Raw genomic sequence first — 20,057 nt, 5'->3', positions numbered from 1 at the left:
TTCCTCAAAACAATGATTGACTGACGAGTTTCTAGAGAAAGCTGTTTCTTTTTTGCCATTTTTGACCTAATATTGACCTTAAGACATGCCAGTCTATTGCATACTGTGGCAACTCAAAAACAAACACAAGACGATGTTAAGCTTCATTTAATGAACCAAATGGCTTTCAACTGTGTTTGATATAATGGCAAGTGATTTTCTAGTACCAAATTAGCAATTTAGCATGATTACTCAAGGATAAGGTGTTGGAGTGATGGCTGATGGAAACTATTTTTTAAATAGTGATGGTGCTGTTTTTGACATCAGTAATGTCCTGACTATACTTTGTGATCAGTTGAATGCCACTTTGGTGAATTAAAGTACCAATTTCCTTCCAGAACAGCAAAATCTGTACATTATTCCAGACTTCTGGCCGCCAGTGTAGGTTCAATGAAAGTGAGTTACTGGGATCTGCTGTCACAGTGCCCTTCAGTGAAGGGGCGGTCACAATACATTTCGCGCTCCATTCACTCCCATTGAAACGCATCTGAATGCAGGAGACTGGAAACGCAAACACTGTCTACACTGGACGTGAGTGATGTCACGTTGCAGCGCCTTGAAGCTGTCTACACTGAATGCGTCACTTTTGACTTTTCTAAACCGTTTATTTGTCTTATTGGCAGGAGTAGCGCCAGCATGTGCAGCGCAAAATAGAACAGGGGCATCCACGTGACAAGGCGCAATGCGATGGAAAACCGCTCACGTCTGGTGTTGACAATATGCAATGAAATTTCGCACTACCCTGCAGAGGAAGTTCAAATTTGGTGAACTCTGAATTGTGAATCTAGATAACATGAAAACATCTGACCAATAGAAAATGGAAGTGTCACACTCTGACCTCTTGGCTCAATTCAAAGGATACATATTTCAAAGCTTTGTATTTTTATAGTTGCTGGAAAATTAGTAGGTTTATTCTAAGATTTTGAATATAATAGAATTTGTGACTTGTGATTTATAATTTATAAAAAAAATCCAGTTTTCCTCAGCAACCACTGGGCGGTGCCATGATTATTCTAATTGCCTGTTTTTTGTTTCTGGTCTAAAGACGCAATGCAAAAACGGCCAAAACGAGCGATCCAGATGGAGAACAACAACTATTTTAGTGTTATTTGGAGTAAAAATGAATTTCAGGCTCAACTTGTGCTGTTGTTGGCTGTCATAACGACTCATAATTATTGATATCAACATAACTAAACGATTCATGACAACTACACACTCAGTTGAGGCATAGTCAATAAAAAAACGGTAATCTCGAAGTATCTGCAATATACAGCCACATGTTTTTGGACAATTTTTACAAATGTAGTACCATAAACTACATTACCCACTAAGAATAAATGCAGATGCAAGTGAAAACACTGGAAACTGGAAATTAAAAACAGTCGAATTGTGGAACACTTCCGCTTTCAGGAAAAATGTGGATAGAAGCCATTACACGTGACATCATATTGTGTTCCGTTGCGATGTACAAAATTATTTAGTGTGCTCAAAGCCTAGTGTGACCGGGGCTTTTGGCACTTCAGGTTGTTCCAATGTATTGTCTTAAAAAGGATAAGTTTAAATGCATAAGATGTTCTACTCTGTATGGGGTTTTTTTTCCAATCCAATAACAGTGTACAATTTCAGCTGGACTAAAGCGTAAACATGACATTTTAAAAAGACATGGTTGTTTTATTCTGATTTAAATCAAACTTTTTAATGTGTGTGAGCATACTGATTTAGACTATAACTTATACCCACCCATAATATCTGTTAGCAAAACAGGCATGCATGTGCCCATTGGTTGAAATGACTATGTAGACTTACCTGGGCTTGCCTGTTCCCCACAGGAGATTTCCCAGGAGTCTTTTAGTTCTCAGTCCAGCGCTCCCCCTTCCAGTCAGCCTTTGGCATCTAAGAGCAGCACTGAGGACATGCAGGGCAGACCCTCCAGTCTACCAGTAAGCTTGATTTCTCCTTTCACACTCTCTTTATCTCTTTCTGGTCAAGCTGCTGCTTAAGTGAAAGCATATTGAGTGGATCTCAAGCTGTTGACTGCATTCAGCTATGCTTAAAAATGCATTGTGCATTTGACGGGTTCACAAATTTGCAATCAGGTTGTTTCAATCTGCTTTTAGGGTATGTTTACACGACAACGATGTACTAAAAACGGAAAAGTTTTTCCTTTGCTTTTTTGAAAAGTTTCGTGTACAGACGACAATGTTGTCAAAACGATCCCCATTCACACGGATCCGCGAAATGACTAAAAACGCTGTATTATGCATGCCCGGCCAGTAGTTGCCGATGTCACTTTGTAAAGAAACACTACGCGCCTGCGCACATAAGCATTCTTCCACAGAGCGGTGAATACAAACAATGAAGATGGCGAAAGCGTCGAGCAATTTTGTCTGGACGGACGATGAGGTTGCTTTATCACTACAATTACTTTGCTGGAGAAGCGTCAATAAACTCAAAATCTTGAGCAGCACAAACACAGTCCTGCAGTCCGCCATTGTAGTTTTTAATGTTTTTTTCTTTTCTTTTTTCTTTTTTTCCAAATACAAAATAACAATAACAATAATTGCAAGCAAATCTGTAAAAATAACAATACAAATAAATAAAATAAACAACAAAATAATAAAAAAATTAAGAACTATTTACTTAGGGGCATTGAAATCAAATCCATATCTCTAATTGCAAAATAAATACAAAAAACCTTAAAAGGATAATATTTCAAGGCTTTACAACAATCTGTAGTCTTTTTTGCTTTGGTGTTCCTTACACCCTCCAATGCTTTAAGAAACTGACAAAGCCTTAAATTGTACAAAACTAGGTGTACTTTTTGACCATCGACATTTATGAATGTGATATTTCCCTAAAATAATAAACAAATTAAGAACAAAACAAATTTTCTTTTCTAAAGGCTTATCGTAAAAAAAAAAAAAATAAAATAAAAAATGTTGTCCTCCAAAGTAATATCAGATCCAGAAATCTCCTTAAAAAAGACCTTAAAATCACACCAGAACAATTTAGTGCAAATACATAAATAAAAAAAAAAAAAGATGACAAATACTCTCTTCATTCAAATTACAAAACACACATTCCAAATCAATATCTTTCTTAAATCTTTTTATGACCTGATTTACTGGATAAATACAATGGATAATTTTAAATGAAGCCTCTCAAATCTTATTGATGACACAGTATCTCCTGGAAACCATAAAAGCCTCCTCCCACTTAATGTCCTAGAAACTTTTATCTGGGGGTATCCTAAAAGACAGACAAATCTGTCTAAGGAAACTATTGTTGCATTTTTTATCAACAACACTTATACCTTCTATTTTTAAATTGAGGTCAGTCGTTATATTCAAATCAACAATATCAGCAACACGCAACAATTGAACTGCGTAATCCTTTGTGTTATAAAAAAAGTGTTTTATTCTTATATTTAATATTTTTATTATTCCAAATCAAACATTTGTGGGGAGAGAAATTGTGTTTGTACACCAGCAACCAGGATAACAGAGCTTGTCTATGAAAGTTAGACAGTTTAATGGGGATTTTATTAATATCAAAGTTGCAACTGAGGAGAAACTTAATACTGCCAATTTTGTTAAAAACTAAATTTGGGATATAATACCACAATTTGTTATTAGATTTGATGCAATTCTGAATTTTGTAGTTTTGAATGTCTCGCGCATTGTTTTGAAGTACTCGTTCACATGCCTATAGACTGAACTCTCAAGATTATACAATAAACTCTGCTCATTTTTACCATCACTTCATCTCCTGCCTTCTGTATTCCCCCTGCTGACTCTTGAGCTAGTAGGAGAGTAAGTTAACATAACAAGCTGTTGATGTTGACTGGTTTTGGATATCAGATAGAACTCTGACATATGAATATCTTCTGATGGAGACAGATGTCTTGTGTACACTGGATCTAACATTGTTTTCATATTCTAAGCATATCATTGAATACTGTACATGGCATCACATCTCTGTCTATAGGCTATATACATAAGCGGTGGGTGAATGAATTGCAGGGTAAAGGTACATCAGATAAAATTAAGTAAATAAATAAATAACATTTAAAATACAAATACATTTTTCCCATCTGAATCCATACATTAATTTCAAGATTTTCAAATTGCAGGTTCTGCCTACTGTACAATGTTCACACTCCATATAAAACACTCCAAATGAATATATTATTGTTGATTATTGTTATTTGCACAGACACCAGTATTCACATTGATGATAATTATACATCTCAAATTGATGCCTATCAATCCATCATTCTTTATATAACACGTAATATGCGTGCGCATGACGTCATCGCATGTTTACACGGAGACGATAACGGCATTGTTTTCAAAATCTTGCACTTTGAAACCCGTTTTCAAAAGTTTGCGTTTTAAGGCCCCAAAACGCTGTTGTCGTGTAAACGAACAGCCGAAACGCATAAAGTTTTCCGTTTTTAGTTGAAAACGTTGTCGTGTAAACGGCCCCTTAGTTTTGACATTTGAGACCTTGAGCTAATTTGCTGCTTCTATAGAGTTGATTCTTGGAAAATGTGAGCAGCTGTAGCTTTTATCTTGGCAATGATTATGGAGAATGTTTAGTGTTGTGTTGTTGTTAAAGGAGTTCATGTGGTCCATCACAGAAAAAAATGCCGTTTTGGTTTTTTCAGTACCATTTTTGCCTTCTCCAGATGAATTCAGCTTCTGTCTATGAAATATAAATGCGTTTGTGTTATGAGCTGCAACGCTGTGTTTGAAAAGGACACATGGAGAGAAACCCAACTGTGCTGACTCAGCACACGTGCAGCTGACCATGGTAGCCATGGTAACCTCAGGGACGCTGTGATCTCACTTTTCTCCCTCCCAGATGAGATAAATAAGGCCTGCAGCCTCTGGCTGAGTGATTGTATGTGTATGAGAGCACTTGAGTGTGTGTGTGTGTGTGTGTCCCAGAAAAAAAGTGTGCCAGAGTTCATTGTTGCAGAATGGAAGAGAGTCACTGGGGAGTTCTTTTAAAGAAGAAAAGTTTTTGCTGTATTATTAGGGGCCAAGCACCGAAGGTGCGTAGGCACCTATTGTTTCTGTTAGTGTTCTTTTTAGGGGGCCAAGCAGCTTCGCTGCTGGAACCCTATTGTAATTGTACTGATTTTCTTCTTTTTAGGGGTTCAAGCCTGAAGGGCTAGAACCCTATTATTTCTTTTAGGATTTTTAGGGGGCCAAGCAGCAAAGCTGCTGGAACCCTATTGTAATTGTACTGATTTTCTTCTTTCTTTTTTTTTTTTCCTGCCCTAAAGTGTCTGGGAGTCGTGGAGACACCAAACTTGGCAGGATGATCCCAAATCGCCCAAACTAGTCAGGTGCACAAACACACACCCATCAGACCCTAGGTGGCGCTATAATAAACACTTTTACGTTTTGGCTCATATCTCTGCAACTGTAAGAGCTAGAATTATTTTTTCCTCGGATTCCTTGAGGCAAGCCCTACAAAATGTATATCTCCGATTACATTTCCGTCTATAATTTTTTTCCAGCATTTAGAATTTTTTGAAAAACCTACTTTTTTGAACTCCTAGACCGTTTGTCCGATCAGCGCATAATTTGGTATTCATCATCAACAGACCCCCCCTGGCAAAAAGTTATCAAAACGTCAAATCTTTCCGAAGAATGATAAAATTCCTTTGGTTGAACGCAATTTGAGTAATTGATCAATATCTACTCAACGCAAACTCCAAAAGTAACCAAACTCGGCTTAATCTTAACTCAAACTTAATAGTCAAGTGTCAACGATTAGAAGACGTCAGCAAAGTTTCGTACAGTTTCACCCCTAGGTGGGTGGCAAAACATCTAAAAAAACTCATAATTTTACAGCTGTTTGAGTGACATAGTTCAAATTAAATTGCATCTTCTTTGGTTCACATGCTAACATTCTTAAAAAATCGATTCGAAATAGACAAAAATGGCTGCCAATGGCCAATCAAATTTCAGCACCTTATAACTCGTATTGGGAATGGCCGAGGGTTATGAAAATTACTATACACAAGCAGGGTGTCAACTCGAAGCGGCATATCAAAATTTGTGACAATCAGCCACACGCTGGTGGTATAATTAGCTAATTCGTGTTTTTGCTCATAACTCTGGAACTGTATAGGCTACAATACAAATGTGTATCTTCTCTGAATCCACCAGTGCCCCAATGATATGGTCACATGGATTTTCATTCCAGTAAGAACTTTTTTTGTCACAAACATTTTTTGAAAAACCTACTTTTTCGAACTCGTCCTAGACCACTTTTTCAATTCGCACAAAAATTGGTATACACCACCTACTCAAAAGAATTTTGATATTTCAAATCGTTCTGGAGATGTAATCAAATACAGGTGCATCTCAATAAATTAGAATGTCGTGGAAAAGTTAATTTATTTCAGTAATTCAACTCAAATTGTGAAACTGGTGTATTAAATAAATTCAATGCACACAGACTGAAGCAGTTTAAGTCTTTGGTTCTTTTAATTGTGATGATTTTGGCTCACATTTAACAAAAACCCACCAATTCACTATCTCAAAAAATTAGAATATTTTGACATGCCAATCAGCTAATCAACTCAAAACACCTGCAAAGGTTTCCTGAGCCTTCAAAATGGTCTCTCAGTTTGGTTCACTAGGCTACACAATCATGGGGAAGACTGCTGATCTGACAGTTGTCCAGAAGACAATCATTGACACCCTTCACAAGGAGGGTAAGCCACAAACATTCATTGCCAAAGAAGCTGGCTGTTCACAGAGTGCTGTATCCAAGCATGTTAACAGAAAGTTGAGTGGAAGGAAAAAGTGTGGAAGAAAAAGATGCACAACCAACCAAGAGAACCGCAGCCTTATGATTGTCAAGCAAAATCAATTCAAGAATTTGGGTGAACTTCACAAGGAATGGACACACACAGACATGTCAAGGAATTTGGCTACAGTTGTCGTATTCCTCTTGTTAAGCCACTCCTGAACCACAGACAACGTCAGAGGCGTCTTACCTGGGCTAAGGAGAAGAAGAACTGGACTGTTGCCCAGTGGTCCAAAGTCCTCTTTTCAGATGAGAGCAAGTTTTGTATTTCATTTGGAAACCAAGGTCCTAGAGTCTGGAGGAAGGGTGGAGAAGCTCATAGCCCAAGTTGCTTGAAGTCCAGTGTTAAGTTTCCACAGTCTGTGATGATTTGGGGTGCAATGTCATCTGCTGGTGTTGGTCCATTGTGTTTTTTGAAAACCAAAGTCACTGCACCCGTTTACCAAGAAATTTTGGAGCACTTCATGCTACCTTCTGCTGACCAGCTTTTTAAAGATGCTGATTTCATTTTCCAGCAGGATTTGGCACCTGCCCACACTGCCAAAAGCACCAAAAGTTGGTTAAATGACCATGGTGTTGGTGTGCTTGACTGGCCAGCAAACTCACCAGACCTGAACCCCATAGAGAATCTGTGGGGTATTATCAAGAGGAAAATGAGAAACAAGAGACCAAAAAATGCAGATGAGCTGAAGGCCACTGTCAAAGAAACCTGGGCTTCCATACCACCTCAGCAGTGCCACAAACTGATCACCTCCATGCCACGCCGAATTGAGGCAGTAATTAAAGCAATAGGAGCCTCTACCAAGTATTGAGTACATATACAGTAAATGAACATACTTTCCAGAAGGCCAACAATTCACTAAAAATGTTTTTTTTATTGGTCTTATGATGTATTCTAACTTTTTGAGATAGTGAATTGGTGGGTTTTTGTTAAATGTGAGCCAAAATCATCACAATTAAAAGAACCAAAGACTTAAACTACTTCAGTCTGTGTGCACTGAATTTATTTAATACATGAGTTTCACAATTTGAGTTGAATTACTGAAATAAATGAACTTTTCCACGACATTCTAATTTATTGAGATGCACCTGTATGTTTTGGGCTGTGGCTAGTTGGCCTAACTGGCCTTGTATCTTGTGAGCACAATTGTCAAACTTAGCAAAACTTTACAAAAAAACATTGAAAAGGGAACATTCTGAGGTCACTTGCAAAATTATAGCAATTTGGTATAACAGAAGAAATAGCTATTTTTACAACTGCTTTTTTAATAATTAGAAATGTGGAGAAAGCCATGCTGTTTTCTCACGCAAAGCGCTCGCACTTGTTAAAGAGTGGCGTGCTGTCATAGCAACCATGATGCGTTCCGTTTGCGTTCGTCCTACGAAGGCCTTCTCGTTTAAACAAAGCTTGTTTAAAGGAGGACGCTCGGTATACTGCAGCCTTCAAAGGATGCATCCTACCAAGCACGCAGCCTTCAAAACGAGACACAGCCGCTGAACGCACGGCTCGTTGATTATCAGCACACCTGTCTTTCATTTTCTCTCCCAATCCGGTGTTCTCAGCAAGTCCACTATATTTCGCAAGGTGAGCGGAATTTCAGGATGGCTAGCAGAAGTGCGATTTGTTTTGTGTGTGTAGCCATTACAATATATTCAGTTCCTGAGAAATTGTGTTCCAGTGGGCGGAGCATACGTGAATATTCATTAATTATCCTGACATGCGCGTTGAGATGGAACTGAAAACATTAGAGCAGCACCGTCATGATTCAGCTTGTATGATTATTTTGATAAGGGATTTAAGTTTGTGTCGAATAAAGTATGTATAAACTACAATATTCCAATTTTTGTAAATGTTTACAGTTTGTAAAATATGAGTTTTTATTAGTTTTGTGTTACTGAATACGGCATTCAATAAAGAAGGTATTAGGCTAAGTTAATATACAACAGAGCAAACTTTAGCACAAAAAAAAAAAAAATTTGCAGTCCACATTGTGCATTTTTTTTCTTTCTTTTATACCTTTAATTTCATATGTCTATAAGTTGTTATAATTTAGTGACTACAACAACAGTGACCGTAATAAACCTGCTGAAGTATCTGTGATTTAATAAAAATGTCAGAACCTGTCTTGGTGTGATTATTCTATGTCGCTATTTCATTTCATAAACAGTCTCTGACTATGGGACTGATAGCTTATTTCCTCTCATAAACATTAAATAAATGCAATTGTCTGTTATTTAACCACGTATAGCACTGTGGACTTTTTTTTTGCTACCCAACCTGTTTAAATAATTTTGTTTAAGCATGGCTTCATTAATTCATGGTGACGAGTTAACTTACTCTTTTCTGACGAATGTTTAACATACTCTTTCTATCCTCACTTTAGAGTCCTTTTCCTCAGTTAGACAGATAGGTAAAGTCCTTCCAAAATAGGTTTGTGGGTAAATGTTCCTATTATTGAACACTAAAATGAATATTTGCAGTGAAACTGCAATAAAAGAATGAAATATGCAACTACTTGAATCTCTAACAGCACAGCTCTTTTAAAGGGTTTAAATATTTCATTACATATAGCTAAATAAATGTAAAAAAAAAAAAAAAAATAGATATATATCAGAAAAACTTACAATACTTAGTGATCACAATTTAAGTCTGATATAATAAGCAACGTGTTTAACTGAATATAACTATCTGAACGTTCCCTGTGACAAACATAAAAAAAAAAAAAAAGAAAAATGTACAGAATTGATCGGTATAGAACTGATAGCCACTAGCATTAAATAAATGATTAAATATATGATTCAGAACAATCATCAAGTCTCACTCACAGGTGTTATTCTCATATCTTATTTTCAAGTACTGTATACTGTATGTACAATGACAATCTTCTCTGTTATATGTTATATAAATATTAGTCACATTAAATAACGTTACCATAGCCTAATAATTGAGGAAACAGTGGCAAATGAGTGTGATTCTTATTGGAGAGATAAGGAAAGCTTCAAAAACGTATGAAATATAACACAAGCTTAGCAAGTATCCCAGAAAACAGTTTATTAAGTCCTTGGCACACAGAACAAAATTAAACAGCCCCCATTTTTGCCTGGATCACACTTTGCCAGTGGTACCAGCCACTGCAGCTCAATCTGAAAGAGACAATGACATTAACGTCACATGAGTATGCATTTATGTTAACAAGAAGATGTCAGATTAATACAGTGCATCCGGAAAGTATTCACAGCGCTTCACTTTTTCCACATTTTGTTATGTTACAGCCTTATTCCAAAATGGATTAAATTAATTATTTTCCTCAGAATTCTACAAACAATACCCCATAATGACAACAGGAAAGAAGTTTGTTTGAGATCTTTGCAAATTTATTAAAAAATGAAAAAAAAATCACATGTACATAAGTATTCACAGCCTTTGCTCAATACTTTCTTGAAGCACCTTTGGCACCAATTACAGCCTCAAGTCTTTTTGAGTATGATGCTACAAGCTTGGCACACCTATTTTTGGGCAGTTTCTCCCATTCTTTTTTGCAGGACCTCTCAAGCTCCATCAGGTTTGATGGGGAGCGTCGGTGCACAGCCATTTTCAGATCTCTCCAGAGATGTTAAATCGGGTTCAAGTCTGGGCTCTGGCTGGGCCACTCAAGGACATTCACAGAGTTGTCCCGTAGCCACTCCTTTGTTATCTTGGCCGTGTGCTTAGGGTCGTTGTCCTGTTGGAAGATGAACCTTCACCCCAGTCTGAGGTCCAGAGCGCTCTGGAGCAGGTTTTCATCAAGGATGTCTCTGTACATTGCTGCAGTCATCTTTCCCTCGATCCTGACTAGTCTCCCAGTTCCTGCCACTGAAAAACATCCCCACAGCATGATGCTGCCACCACCATGCTTCACTGTTGGGATGGTATTGGCCAGGTGATGAGCGGTGCCTGGTTTCCTCCAGACATGACACTTGCCATTCAGGCCAAAGAGTTCAATCTTTGTTTCTCATGGTTTGAGAGTCCTTCAGGTGCCTTTTGGCAAACTCCAGGTGGGCTGTCATGTGCCTTTTACGGAGGAGTGGCTTCCGTCTGGCCACTCTATCATACAGGCCTGATTGGTGGAGTGCTGCAGAGATGGTTGTTCTTCTTGAAGGTTCTCCTCTCTCCACAGAGAAACGCTGGAGCTCTGTCAGAGTGACCATTGGGTTCTTGGTCACCTCCCTGACTAAGGCCCTTCTCCCCCGATCGCTCAGTTTGGCCAGGCGGCCAGCTCTAGAAAGAGTCCTGGTGGTTCCAAACTTCTTCCATTTACGGATGATGGAGGCTACTGTGCTCATTGGGACCTTCAATGCTGCAGACATTTTTCTGTACCCTTCCCCAGATCTGTGCCTCGATACAATCCTGTCTCGGAGGTCTACAGACAATTCCTTGGACGTCATGGCTTGATTTGTGTTCTGACATGCACTGTTAACTGTGGGACCTTATATAGACAGGTGTGTGCCTTTCCAAATCATGTCCAGTCAACTGAATGTACCACAGGTGGACTCCAGTCAAGTTTTAGAAACATCTCAAGGATGATCAGTGGAAACAGGATGCACCTGAGCTCAATTTTGAGTGTCTTGGCAAAGGCTGTGAATACTTATGTACATGTGATTTGATTTTTAATAAATTTGCAAAGATTTCAAACAAACTTCTTTCACGTTGTCATTATGGGGTATTGTTTGTAGAATTTTGAGGAAAATAATGAATTTAATCCATTTTGGAATAAGGCTGTAACATAACAAAATGTGGAAAAAGTGAAGTGCTGTGAATACTTTCTGGATGCACTGTACACATTTATAGTTTGTAAAGCAACCTGAATTATTGTGCTAACAGGTGTGTGTACATGTGCTGAAAGTTCTTTAGACATTTTGAGAGTTTGTTCATTCTATTCAGCATCTTTTTTGTGAATGCTTCACATGTTTTGAAATGGTATTATTACTGAGTATAAAAAGGAACAGTGTTTTTTCCTGAACTCTCTGTGAATTGTGATGATGTTTTATGCTGTGATGCTAAATGGATAAATTCTACAGGTGAAGTCCATAATTATTAGATGAGATATGTACAGTAGTGATGTTTTATCACATTTGAAATTAATTGTATTATGATTTTCCTCTTTCCTGCATTTATCCTGCCCGCAATTCACTTTCTTTTGAGTGTCTTTGCAGAATGGGCATGTCTTCCTTTAAGGGGAAAAGGTGATTTGGAAAAAAGTGTGGACATTAATTCAGTATCAGTTAAATTTATTTGTACAGATAGTGCTTTTAATTATATATTCTGTTTTATAGTTGCTTAACAGAGAACATTGAACTTTTGTGTACAGTGTTTATAATGTATGTCCAAATAAATGTTTATATGTATTTTATGTAGTCCTTTTGGTACAGTACAGTTTGTGTGACTGCTAAGCCATTATTACACAAGAACAATAAATTCAATCTATCAATATGATCAGTTGTTTAGTCAACACTAAAACATTTAATGTAGGTTATAGCATTTCGAATTTTGTTGTAAAATGCTGTATTTTACAAACGCAATGGTGTATCGTTGCAAAACTTGGAATGTGTCATCGGCACAATGCCCTGAAGGTGCTCAACAAGTTTCAGGACAGTGCTAGCTGCTAATAACTTTTGATAATTTTAGCCTATTGTTATGACACTGGTCTTGATAGATTCCTTGGGTCAAGCCGAGTTCAATGATACCACATTTGTAATGGTTGGCCAAACTTCCCGTCGGCCATTATTAATTTAATTGAAAACCTACTTTTTCGAAATCCTCCCACAGTGATAATTGAATTTTTAATTCTTTAAATAATTCACACTAACTCACAAACTTGCATGTTGATTCAGTCTGATAAATCGTTCAACTGAATGAATGGAATCACTCAGGGCTGTGTTAACCAAAAACATTGTAGCCCAAGTTGCTTGTAAAGACCATTGATGCCTATGGTACCTACAGTCAACTTACACTAACGATGCTTTTGGGAAACACAGCCCAAAACTGTTAATAAATGAACATCTGACTCACTGCACTGCATTTCTTTACTCAGTCATCTCTGACTTCAAAATAACAAATGTTCGGTATACTATCCCCTTAACTGGCACTCCCCTTTTTAGCATTTACCAGAAAATTACATTTTCAACATTAAATGGATATTACATTTTCAACTTTAAATGGATGACTAGTACCTAATTTTAGTCTCTTTTTTTAAAGAAGACACTTAGGATATTATTGTGCAAGAAATCAGTTAATTTAAAAAAAGTTCTAGAAGTTTATTGAAATGCACTAAAACATTTAAACTAAACTAAAATTTCATTTATATAAAAAATATATATATACTGTATGTGGTGACCAAAACAATTATTGAAAATTAAAGCCATATATTAAACCAAGTTGTGTCCCAAATTTCAAGTAAATAAGTTATAAAACACCAAATTTCTAAGAATTAATGTAGACACAGTACCAAATGTGGCCACAAGATGACATCAAAGCTCCATTGTTCCAAGAGTGACATACTCAGATTTAAATGCCTGTCATTCTGAAATGCCTGGGTCTACAGACCTAATTTTTGACTCATTTTAAAGACATTTGGGAGATTATTGTGTAAGTGAAATCAGTTGTTAATTAAAAAAAAAAGGTATAGAAGTTTATTGAAATGAAAATGCAACGCACTAAACTTATTTCATTTATATATATATATATATATATATATATGTATGTGTGTGTGTGTGTGTGTGTGAAAATTACAGAAGATTAAAGCCATACATCAAACCAAGTTGTGTCCCAAATTTCAAGTAAATTAATGATAAATTACCATATTTATCAAACATTTACTAGGCGCAGTACCAAAAGTGGCCACAGGATGAAATCAGAACTCCATTAGTGCAAGAGTGAAGTAATTTCAGAAATTTTTTGAAAAACTATTTCAGAAACACCACTCAAACCACATATTAGGACACACAATTTTATTGCAAAACATAATTTTTATAATTACATTTTATAATGCATGGTTACAGTGTAAGTATTTTTAGCAGTGGAAGCCAGTAATTATTCACATTTCTAACAAACATCATATTTTTCTGCCATAAATTATGTTATAGTTTGTTTACAGCACTAAATAAAATAATGATCCGAAGAGCCCATTCATTCACACTGATCAGTGTATGTGCATGCATCTTTAGCCCTATAGCTGCTATGAGTCCAAACACAGAATATGCGCTCCTGCCAGTTTGGCATTTATTCCTGCTCAAAACCGCGTGAAACTTATTCCAAAGTACTAAAATCTAGCTAGATTGTAGTGTTTTTGTATAGATCCATTGAAAGAAGCAGCGAAAATGTTAATTTCATCTCCGATTGGTCATCGGAATCGGAAGAAAGCTCAGAGTGTAATGGTGGCTTTAGGTTCTCTATCCAGACAAACACTAGGATGTCGTCACTATTCTGGAATGAGCAAGGTCAACCCCTGTAACCATAGAAATGTCATACCAATGGCTACATGACCTGTCAATCAAATCTTGACTAGCGATCCACTGGCTGGATCTCTTCACTGAAAAATTTTGGAGAGGCCAAAGAGCCTTTGATCTTGTTTGATTGACAGCTCCGACTGTGAATCACAGAGAGACTCGTGGGTGGGCTCAAACAACGCAGAAGTTTCACCAGAATAGTGGAGACCTCAAGACCTCGATGCTGATTGAAAAAATACTTTTTGTAATCAATATTTTATTGATAATAGACATTTTTATTTACGTGATGACGCAAGAAAAGGATGATCAGTCAGTTTTTTCCTCAATTTTCACTGAAAAAGCAGAAAAACGTCCCATATTTGGGACGGTGCCATTTAATGAGCTATATTTCAGTATACTCACTGTCTGATTGTTCATATGACAACTAAAGAAAACATTTGCAACATTTTGTAAGGAATTTATTTCAATTTCAATTTATTGTATTTAAATGTTTTATCAATTTTATTATGAAATGAAAAAAGAGTTCACATCTATCTGAGTGTGTATTTTGATCAAATAATTGAAATACGATAAGATGTATTATGCTGCATCAAGACTTATTTTGTAATTGAATCATGATGTTTCTAAAAATGCGAATAACTTTTGATAATTTTGGTCTGTTGTCATTGATAGACTCCTTAGCTAATGCCAAGAACAATGTATATTACATTACAAGTTATTATATTCATTGCTCGTCAAGCAGTTTGCCTAAAATCTTCACAAAAATGCAATTTTCACTCCTTTTTGCCATTCCTGTGTGCTTGGGCCTGATAATTGCTACTTGCAGCTATATTTAAATTTGCAATTGTGGTGCTGATTTAAGGATTTTCAGACTTTGTGTGTATATGTGTATGTGTATGTGTGTGTGTGTATGTATGTATGTATGTGTGTATATATATATATATATATATATATATATATATATATATATATATATATATATATATATATATATATATATATATCAGATTTATTGCCAAGTATGCTTACACATACAAGGAATTTGTCTTGGTGACAGGAGCTTCCAGTGTACAACAATACAAAAACAGCAGCAAGACATCGATAATAATAAAAAATAAAACGAATTATACACATACGTACAGACACACATACATACACATACACATGGGTAGTGCCATGTGGGTTGGGGAGATACAGGGTTGGGGAGTAATGAAATACAAGTAACGGGAATACATTTTTAAAATACAAAATATAAGTAACTGTATTCCACTACAGTTACAATTTAAATAATTGGTATTTAGAATACAGTTACATTCAAATAGTATTTTGATTACTGAAGAGGTTACTTTGCATTTTATTGTCATTTGTTTCATTTAATATTTAGTCCTTTAAGATGGAAAACAGTTATACATATAAATGATGCGATCCAAAGTGCATTTGAACAGCGGTGAAACACTTTCTTAAGTTTGGAGCAGAAGAAATAGAAATAAACCTTGTGTAAATTGTCAGCTTTACGCTTAGCTAAAATGCTATTTCTAGCCATTTTACATGAACGTGTTACCAGGCATGACCATTCACGTTGGATCATAATTTCTTTTTTCTAGTAAGACCTTTGATATTATGGCAAAAATCGTATTCTTGATAATAATTTTTGTATTGTTTTCCTGTAAAAAAAAATATCTAAAAATCCTTAAAACAAGATCAGTTTGATTTATCTTGTTTTAGAGACAACACTGCATATGATATTTTGGTTTTTCAGAGAATGTATTTTTAACATGTGTATATTGTCTTACTGTACTGGCAGAGTTTTTATAGTCAAAACAAGTGAAAAAAATCTACCAGTGCGGAAGAAGTAATTCAAAGTATTTAGAATACGTTACTGACCTTGAGTAATCTAATGGAATACGTTACAAATGACATTTTATGACAGTATTCTGTAATCTGTAGTGGAATACATTTCAAAAGTAACCCTCCCAACCCTATATATATATATATATATATATATACAGTTAAAGTCAGAAGTTTACATACACTTAGGTTGAAGTCATTAAAACTCATTTTTTTAACCACTCCACAGATTTAATATTAGCAAACTATAGTTTTTGAAAGTCGTTTAGGACATCTACTTTGTGCATGACATGAGTAATGTTTCCAATAATTGTTTCACTTCAGAATATGCATCTTGCCTTAGAATGTTTTATTTTTTCCTTGACGATTTTAGATGTTTAAAAAATAGGGATTAATTTCTATTTTGTTGAGTTTTAGAACAGGCTTGTTGTTTTACATAATTTAAACTTATTCAGAACCTGCACGATGACTTAAGTATTCTTTCAAATCTGTGAAAGCAGCTAAATGTAGCTGATTGACAAGAAAATGGTAGTTGAATAGAGATGTTGAATCTTGCCTCTAAAAACATTTGAGAGCTGACAGCATTATTTTTAAATTCCTTGCAGAAACGTTGCAGAAAAAATCTAACTAAAACATCAATGTTTTTCTGCTTTTTTGTTTTTTCCTTGAATGTCTTTTTTTGTTTTTTTTTTCTTCCAAGGGAAAACAATTTTTTGCGAAATTGTTGGCAGCTTTGTCGATATTTGTGTCGATATAATTGAATCTTCAATTTCTGATCTTTTGTCCCTTTTTACTCATTCTTTGCTTAGGACCTATCCGGTTCTATCGATGACCTGCCCACCGGTACGGAGGGCGCTCTGAGCCCTGGAGTCAGCACATCTGGAGTATCCAGCAGTCAAGGAGAACAGAGCAATCCAGCACAGTCACCCTTCTCCCCCCACACCTCTCCTCCCGTAGGCTCACCTGCCAGCGCCACGGCATCTCGCTCTGGCCCACTGTCCCCTGCCACAATGCCAGGTGAGGCTCATAATCCTTGCTAGTTAATGCTAATTTATAAAAGAGATTCATCAAGTTCATTTGTATGAAATGGTTATCAAATCCATTTTTAGAATCGTGTAGTGCCTATGAATTATATTAGAATCTCATAAGAAATTCTCTTCACGATGTGTATTTCTGTTTTGAAGGGAACCAGATGCCACCCCGCCCTTCAAGTGGACAGTCTGACGGGATCATGCACCCTTCAATGAACCAGCCTGGCATGGGCCAAGACAGAGGTGACTCCATCTTTGAAACTTTTGGTTGTAGATGATGGAAGGACTTGTTTTCCACCTACAGAGTCTCTCTTTCTACTGTATCATCAAAATAATATTGTTTTTTTATTTATCAGGGTATATACAGAGAAACCCTCAGATGGGACCCTATGGGTCTCCTCAGTCTGGGTCTGCTTTGTCACCTCGTCAATCGTCTGGAGGCCAGGTGCATTCTGGGATGGTTCCATATCAGCAGAACAACTCTATTGCTAGCTATGGGCCTCAGGGTGGTCAGTATGGCCCACAAGGTGAGTGGAACAGTGTTAACAGTGATTATAGAGACTGTCAATTGATACATTTGTGCAAAACAGATTACACAATCTAAGTCCATGAAAAACAAAATGCATATTTTAAGGGATTACTCACTTTATGGTGAAAAATGGGACTAAGAAAGGTAATTTGTGAAGGAAGTGCAAAACAAATAGGCCTAACGACAATATTTTGAAATGGTTGTATTGAAAAGACTTGACCTAAAATAAATTTTAGTCCATTTTTATTTGCTCTCTTTTTCTTGCTGTCCCTGCAAATCCTTCTCACTCTCCCTCTTTCTCTCTGTGCGACTAGTGGATCGCACTGTGGCTATTTTTAGCCTTAGTGAAAAAATGCAGTTGATGTCGCATGGCTCACGTCAGTTGAGCTGCCACAGTGACTGTGGGTTACAGCAGCAATACAGGCTGCTAATACACTCAAGGGCCTGGAAGTCTCATCGCAAGCCCTGCAATGAGGCATCCATAACATTTGGCCAGTGCTAATTGCTCATTGCCCAAACTGCTATTCCTGTCATGGTGCTCAGGCTTAAAGGGATAGTTCACCCAAAAATGTAAATTCTGTCGTCATTTACTCACCCTCATGCCATCCCAGATGTGTATGACTTTCTTCTGCAGGACATAAGCGAAGATTTTCTGAAGAATATCTTGGCTCTTAAGGTCCATAAAATACAAGTGAATGGTGGCCAGAACTTTGAAGTTCCTAAAAGGACATACAGGCATCATAAAGTAATCCATACGATTTCAGTGATAAATAAATATATTCTGAAGTGATGTGATAGGTGTGAGTGAGAAGCATATCAATATTTAAGTTGTTTTTTACTGTAAATCTATACTTTCACATTCAGTCACCTACTGGTTGGGGCTGGTCAAAGGCTGGAGATATATAGTAAAAAAAGGACTTAAATATTGATCTGTTTCTCATCCTCACCTATCATATTGCTTGTAAAGACAAGGATTTAACCACTGGAGTTGTATGGATTGCTTTTTTGCGCTGCATTTATGTCCTTTTTGGACCTTATGAGTTCTGGTCACCATTTACTTGCATTGTATGGACCTTAAGAGCTCAGATATTCTTCTAAGCATCTTAATTTGTGTCTTGCAGAAGAAAGTAAGTCATGCACATCTGGCATGGCATGAGGGTGAGTAAATGATGAGAGAATTTTCATTTTTGGATGAACGATCCCTTTAATGTCATTCCAGTGTATTACCGGTTCAGATTTCTTCTTCAATCTATATTTTTTACTCTACAAAAGCTGTTACATAAGCAAGATGATGAAATTAACTTAACAGCCAGTAATAATACAGTAGTTTTGTGAGGCAATATAATGCCAGTTTAGTAAGACAGCATTTGTTGGTTTGCTTTGTATTCTCTTTAGAAATTTATTATTGAATTGATAATGGATCCAATAAATTGTTGGTACTGTTGGGGGCTTTGTCAGTATACACAAGCTTGGGAGCTCTGTATCTCATTGCAACTTCCTCTCTTCCTCTTCAGGTTATCCCAGGCAACCTGGTTACAGTGGCATGCCTAATGCCAGTTACCCAGGCCCTGGCATGGGTGGATCCATGAATCCCATGCCTGGACAAGGAGGAGGGCCTCCATTTGCTGGCATGACATCTGGAAGGATGCCTCATGGCCAGATGGGTGCACGTCCCTATGGCCCCAACATCGGTCCCAACATGAGTCCCAGTATTGGCCCTAATATGGGCAGCATGCCTCCACAAGTGGGCACAGGGATGTGCCCACCTCCAGGCCTCAACAGAAAGCTGCAGGATGGTGCAGCAATGCAGCATGGAACTGCCAATTCCATACACAACAGGTACACGGGAACTGAAATTGAACTTGCCTTTCACCAATATCACTATGCATTAAGATTTTAGAAATTGTGGAACTCTCACTTTTGAGTTATATTTGGTGCCAATGAGGCAACTTGCCCTTAAATGTTGTGTTTTGACTCACAGACTATCAGGTTACCCCAATATGTCTCCTGGTCCTGGCATGATGGGCTCAGGTCCTCCGTATGGCCCCTCCATGAACAACATGCCAGGGATGATGAACACTCAGGGCACTCCCTACCCCATGGGTGGTAACATGGCCAACAACTCTAGTGGTAGGCTAGCAAACATGCTCTGTTTTTGTATTTTACCACTGATTCTTGAGATAAGGGACAAAACGTGTTTTAAATCGTAGTTTTTATTGTTTAATACTAAATTAATTTGAAATGGATATATTTGTAGATAAAGGTCTCAGCTAACAAACCATGCAAGGGAACAG

The 20,057-nt window shown here is 36.9% G+C and overlaps 1 protein-coding gene across 3 annotated transcripts in view; it reads left to right on the top strand.

The window, feature by feature from the left end:
* The window catches only part of LOC127453284 (AT-rich interactive domain-containing protein 1A-like), a 65,276-nt gene that overhangs the window by 33,017 nt on the left and 12,202 nt on the right, over window positions 1-20,057 (top strand). For 2 of the 3 annotated variants that reach the window (XM_051719537.1, XM_051719536.1), the window contains exons 4-9: window positions 1,869-1,979; window positions 17,013-17,220; window positions 17,388-17,477; window positions 17,591-17,761; window positions 19,278-19,602; window positions 19,745-19,893. In XM_051719537.1, coding sequence (XP_051575497.1) covers window positions 1,869-1,979; window positions 17,013-17,220; window positions 17,388-17,477; window positions 17,591-17,761; window positions 19,278-19,602; window positions 19,745-19,893 — 1,054 coding nt within the window. The remainder of the gene's footprint in view (window positions 1-1,868; window positions 1,980-17,012; window positions 17,221-17,387; window positions 17,478-17,590; window positions 17,762-19,277; window positions 19,603-19,744; window positions 19,894-20,057) is intronic. The other variant, XM_051719538.1, reaches the window with a different exon arrangement.

This window comes from Myxocyprinus asiaticus, chromosome 15 (genome assembly GCF_019703515.2).
Source record: "Myxocyprinus asiaticus isolate MX2 ecotype Aquarium Trade chromosome 15, UBuf_Myxa_2, whole genome shotgun sequence".
In the NCBI taxonomy this organism is placed as follows: Eukaryota; Metazoa; Chordata; class Actinopteri; order Cypriniformes; family Catostomidae; genus Myxocyprinus; species Myxocyprinus asiaticus.
Note: the sequence above shows the minus strand (reverse complement) of the source record. Positions and strands in the feature narration are given on the sequence as shown.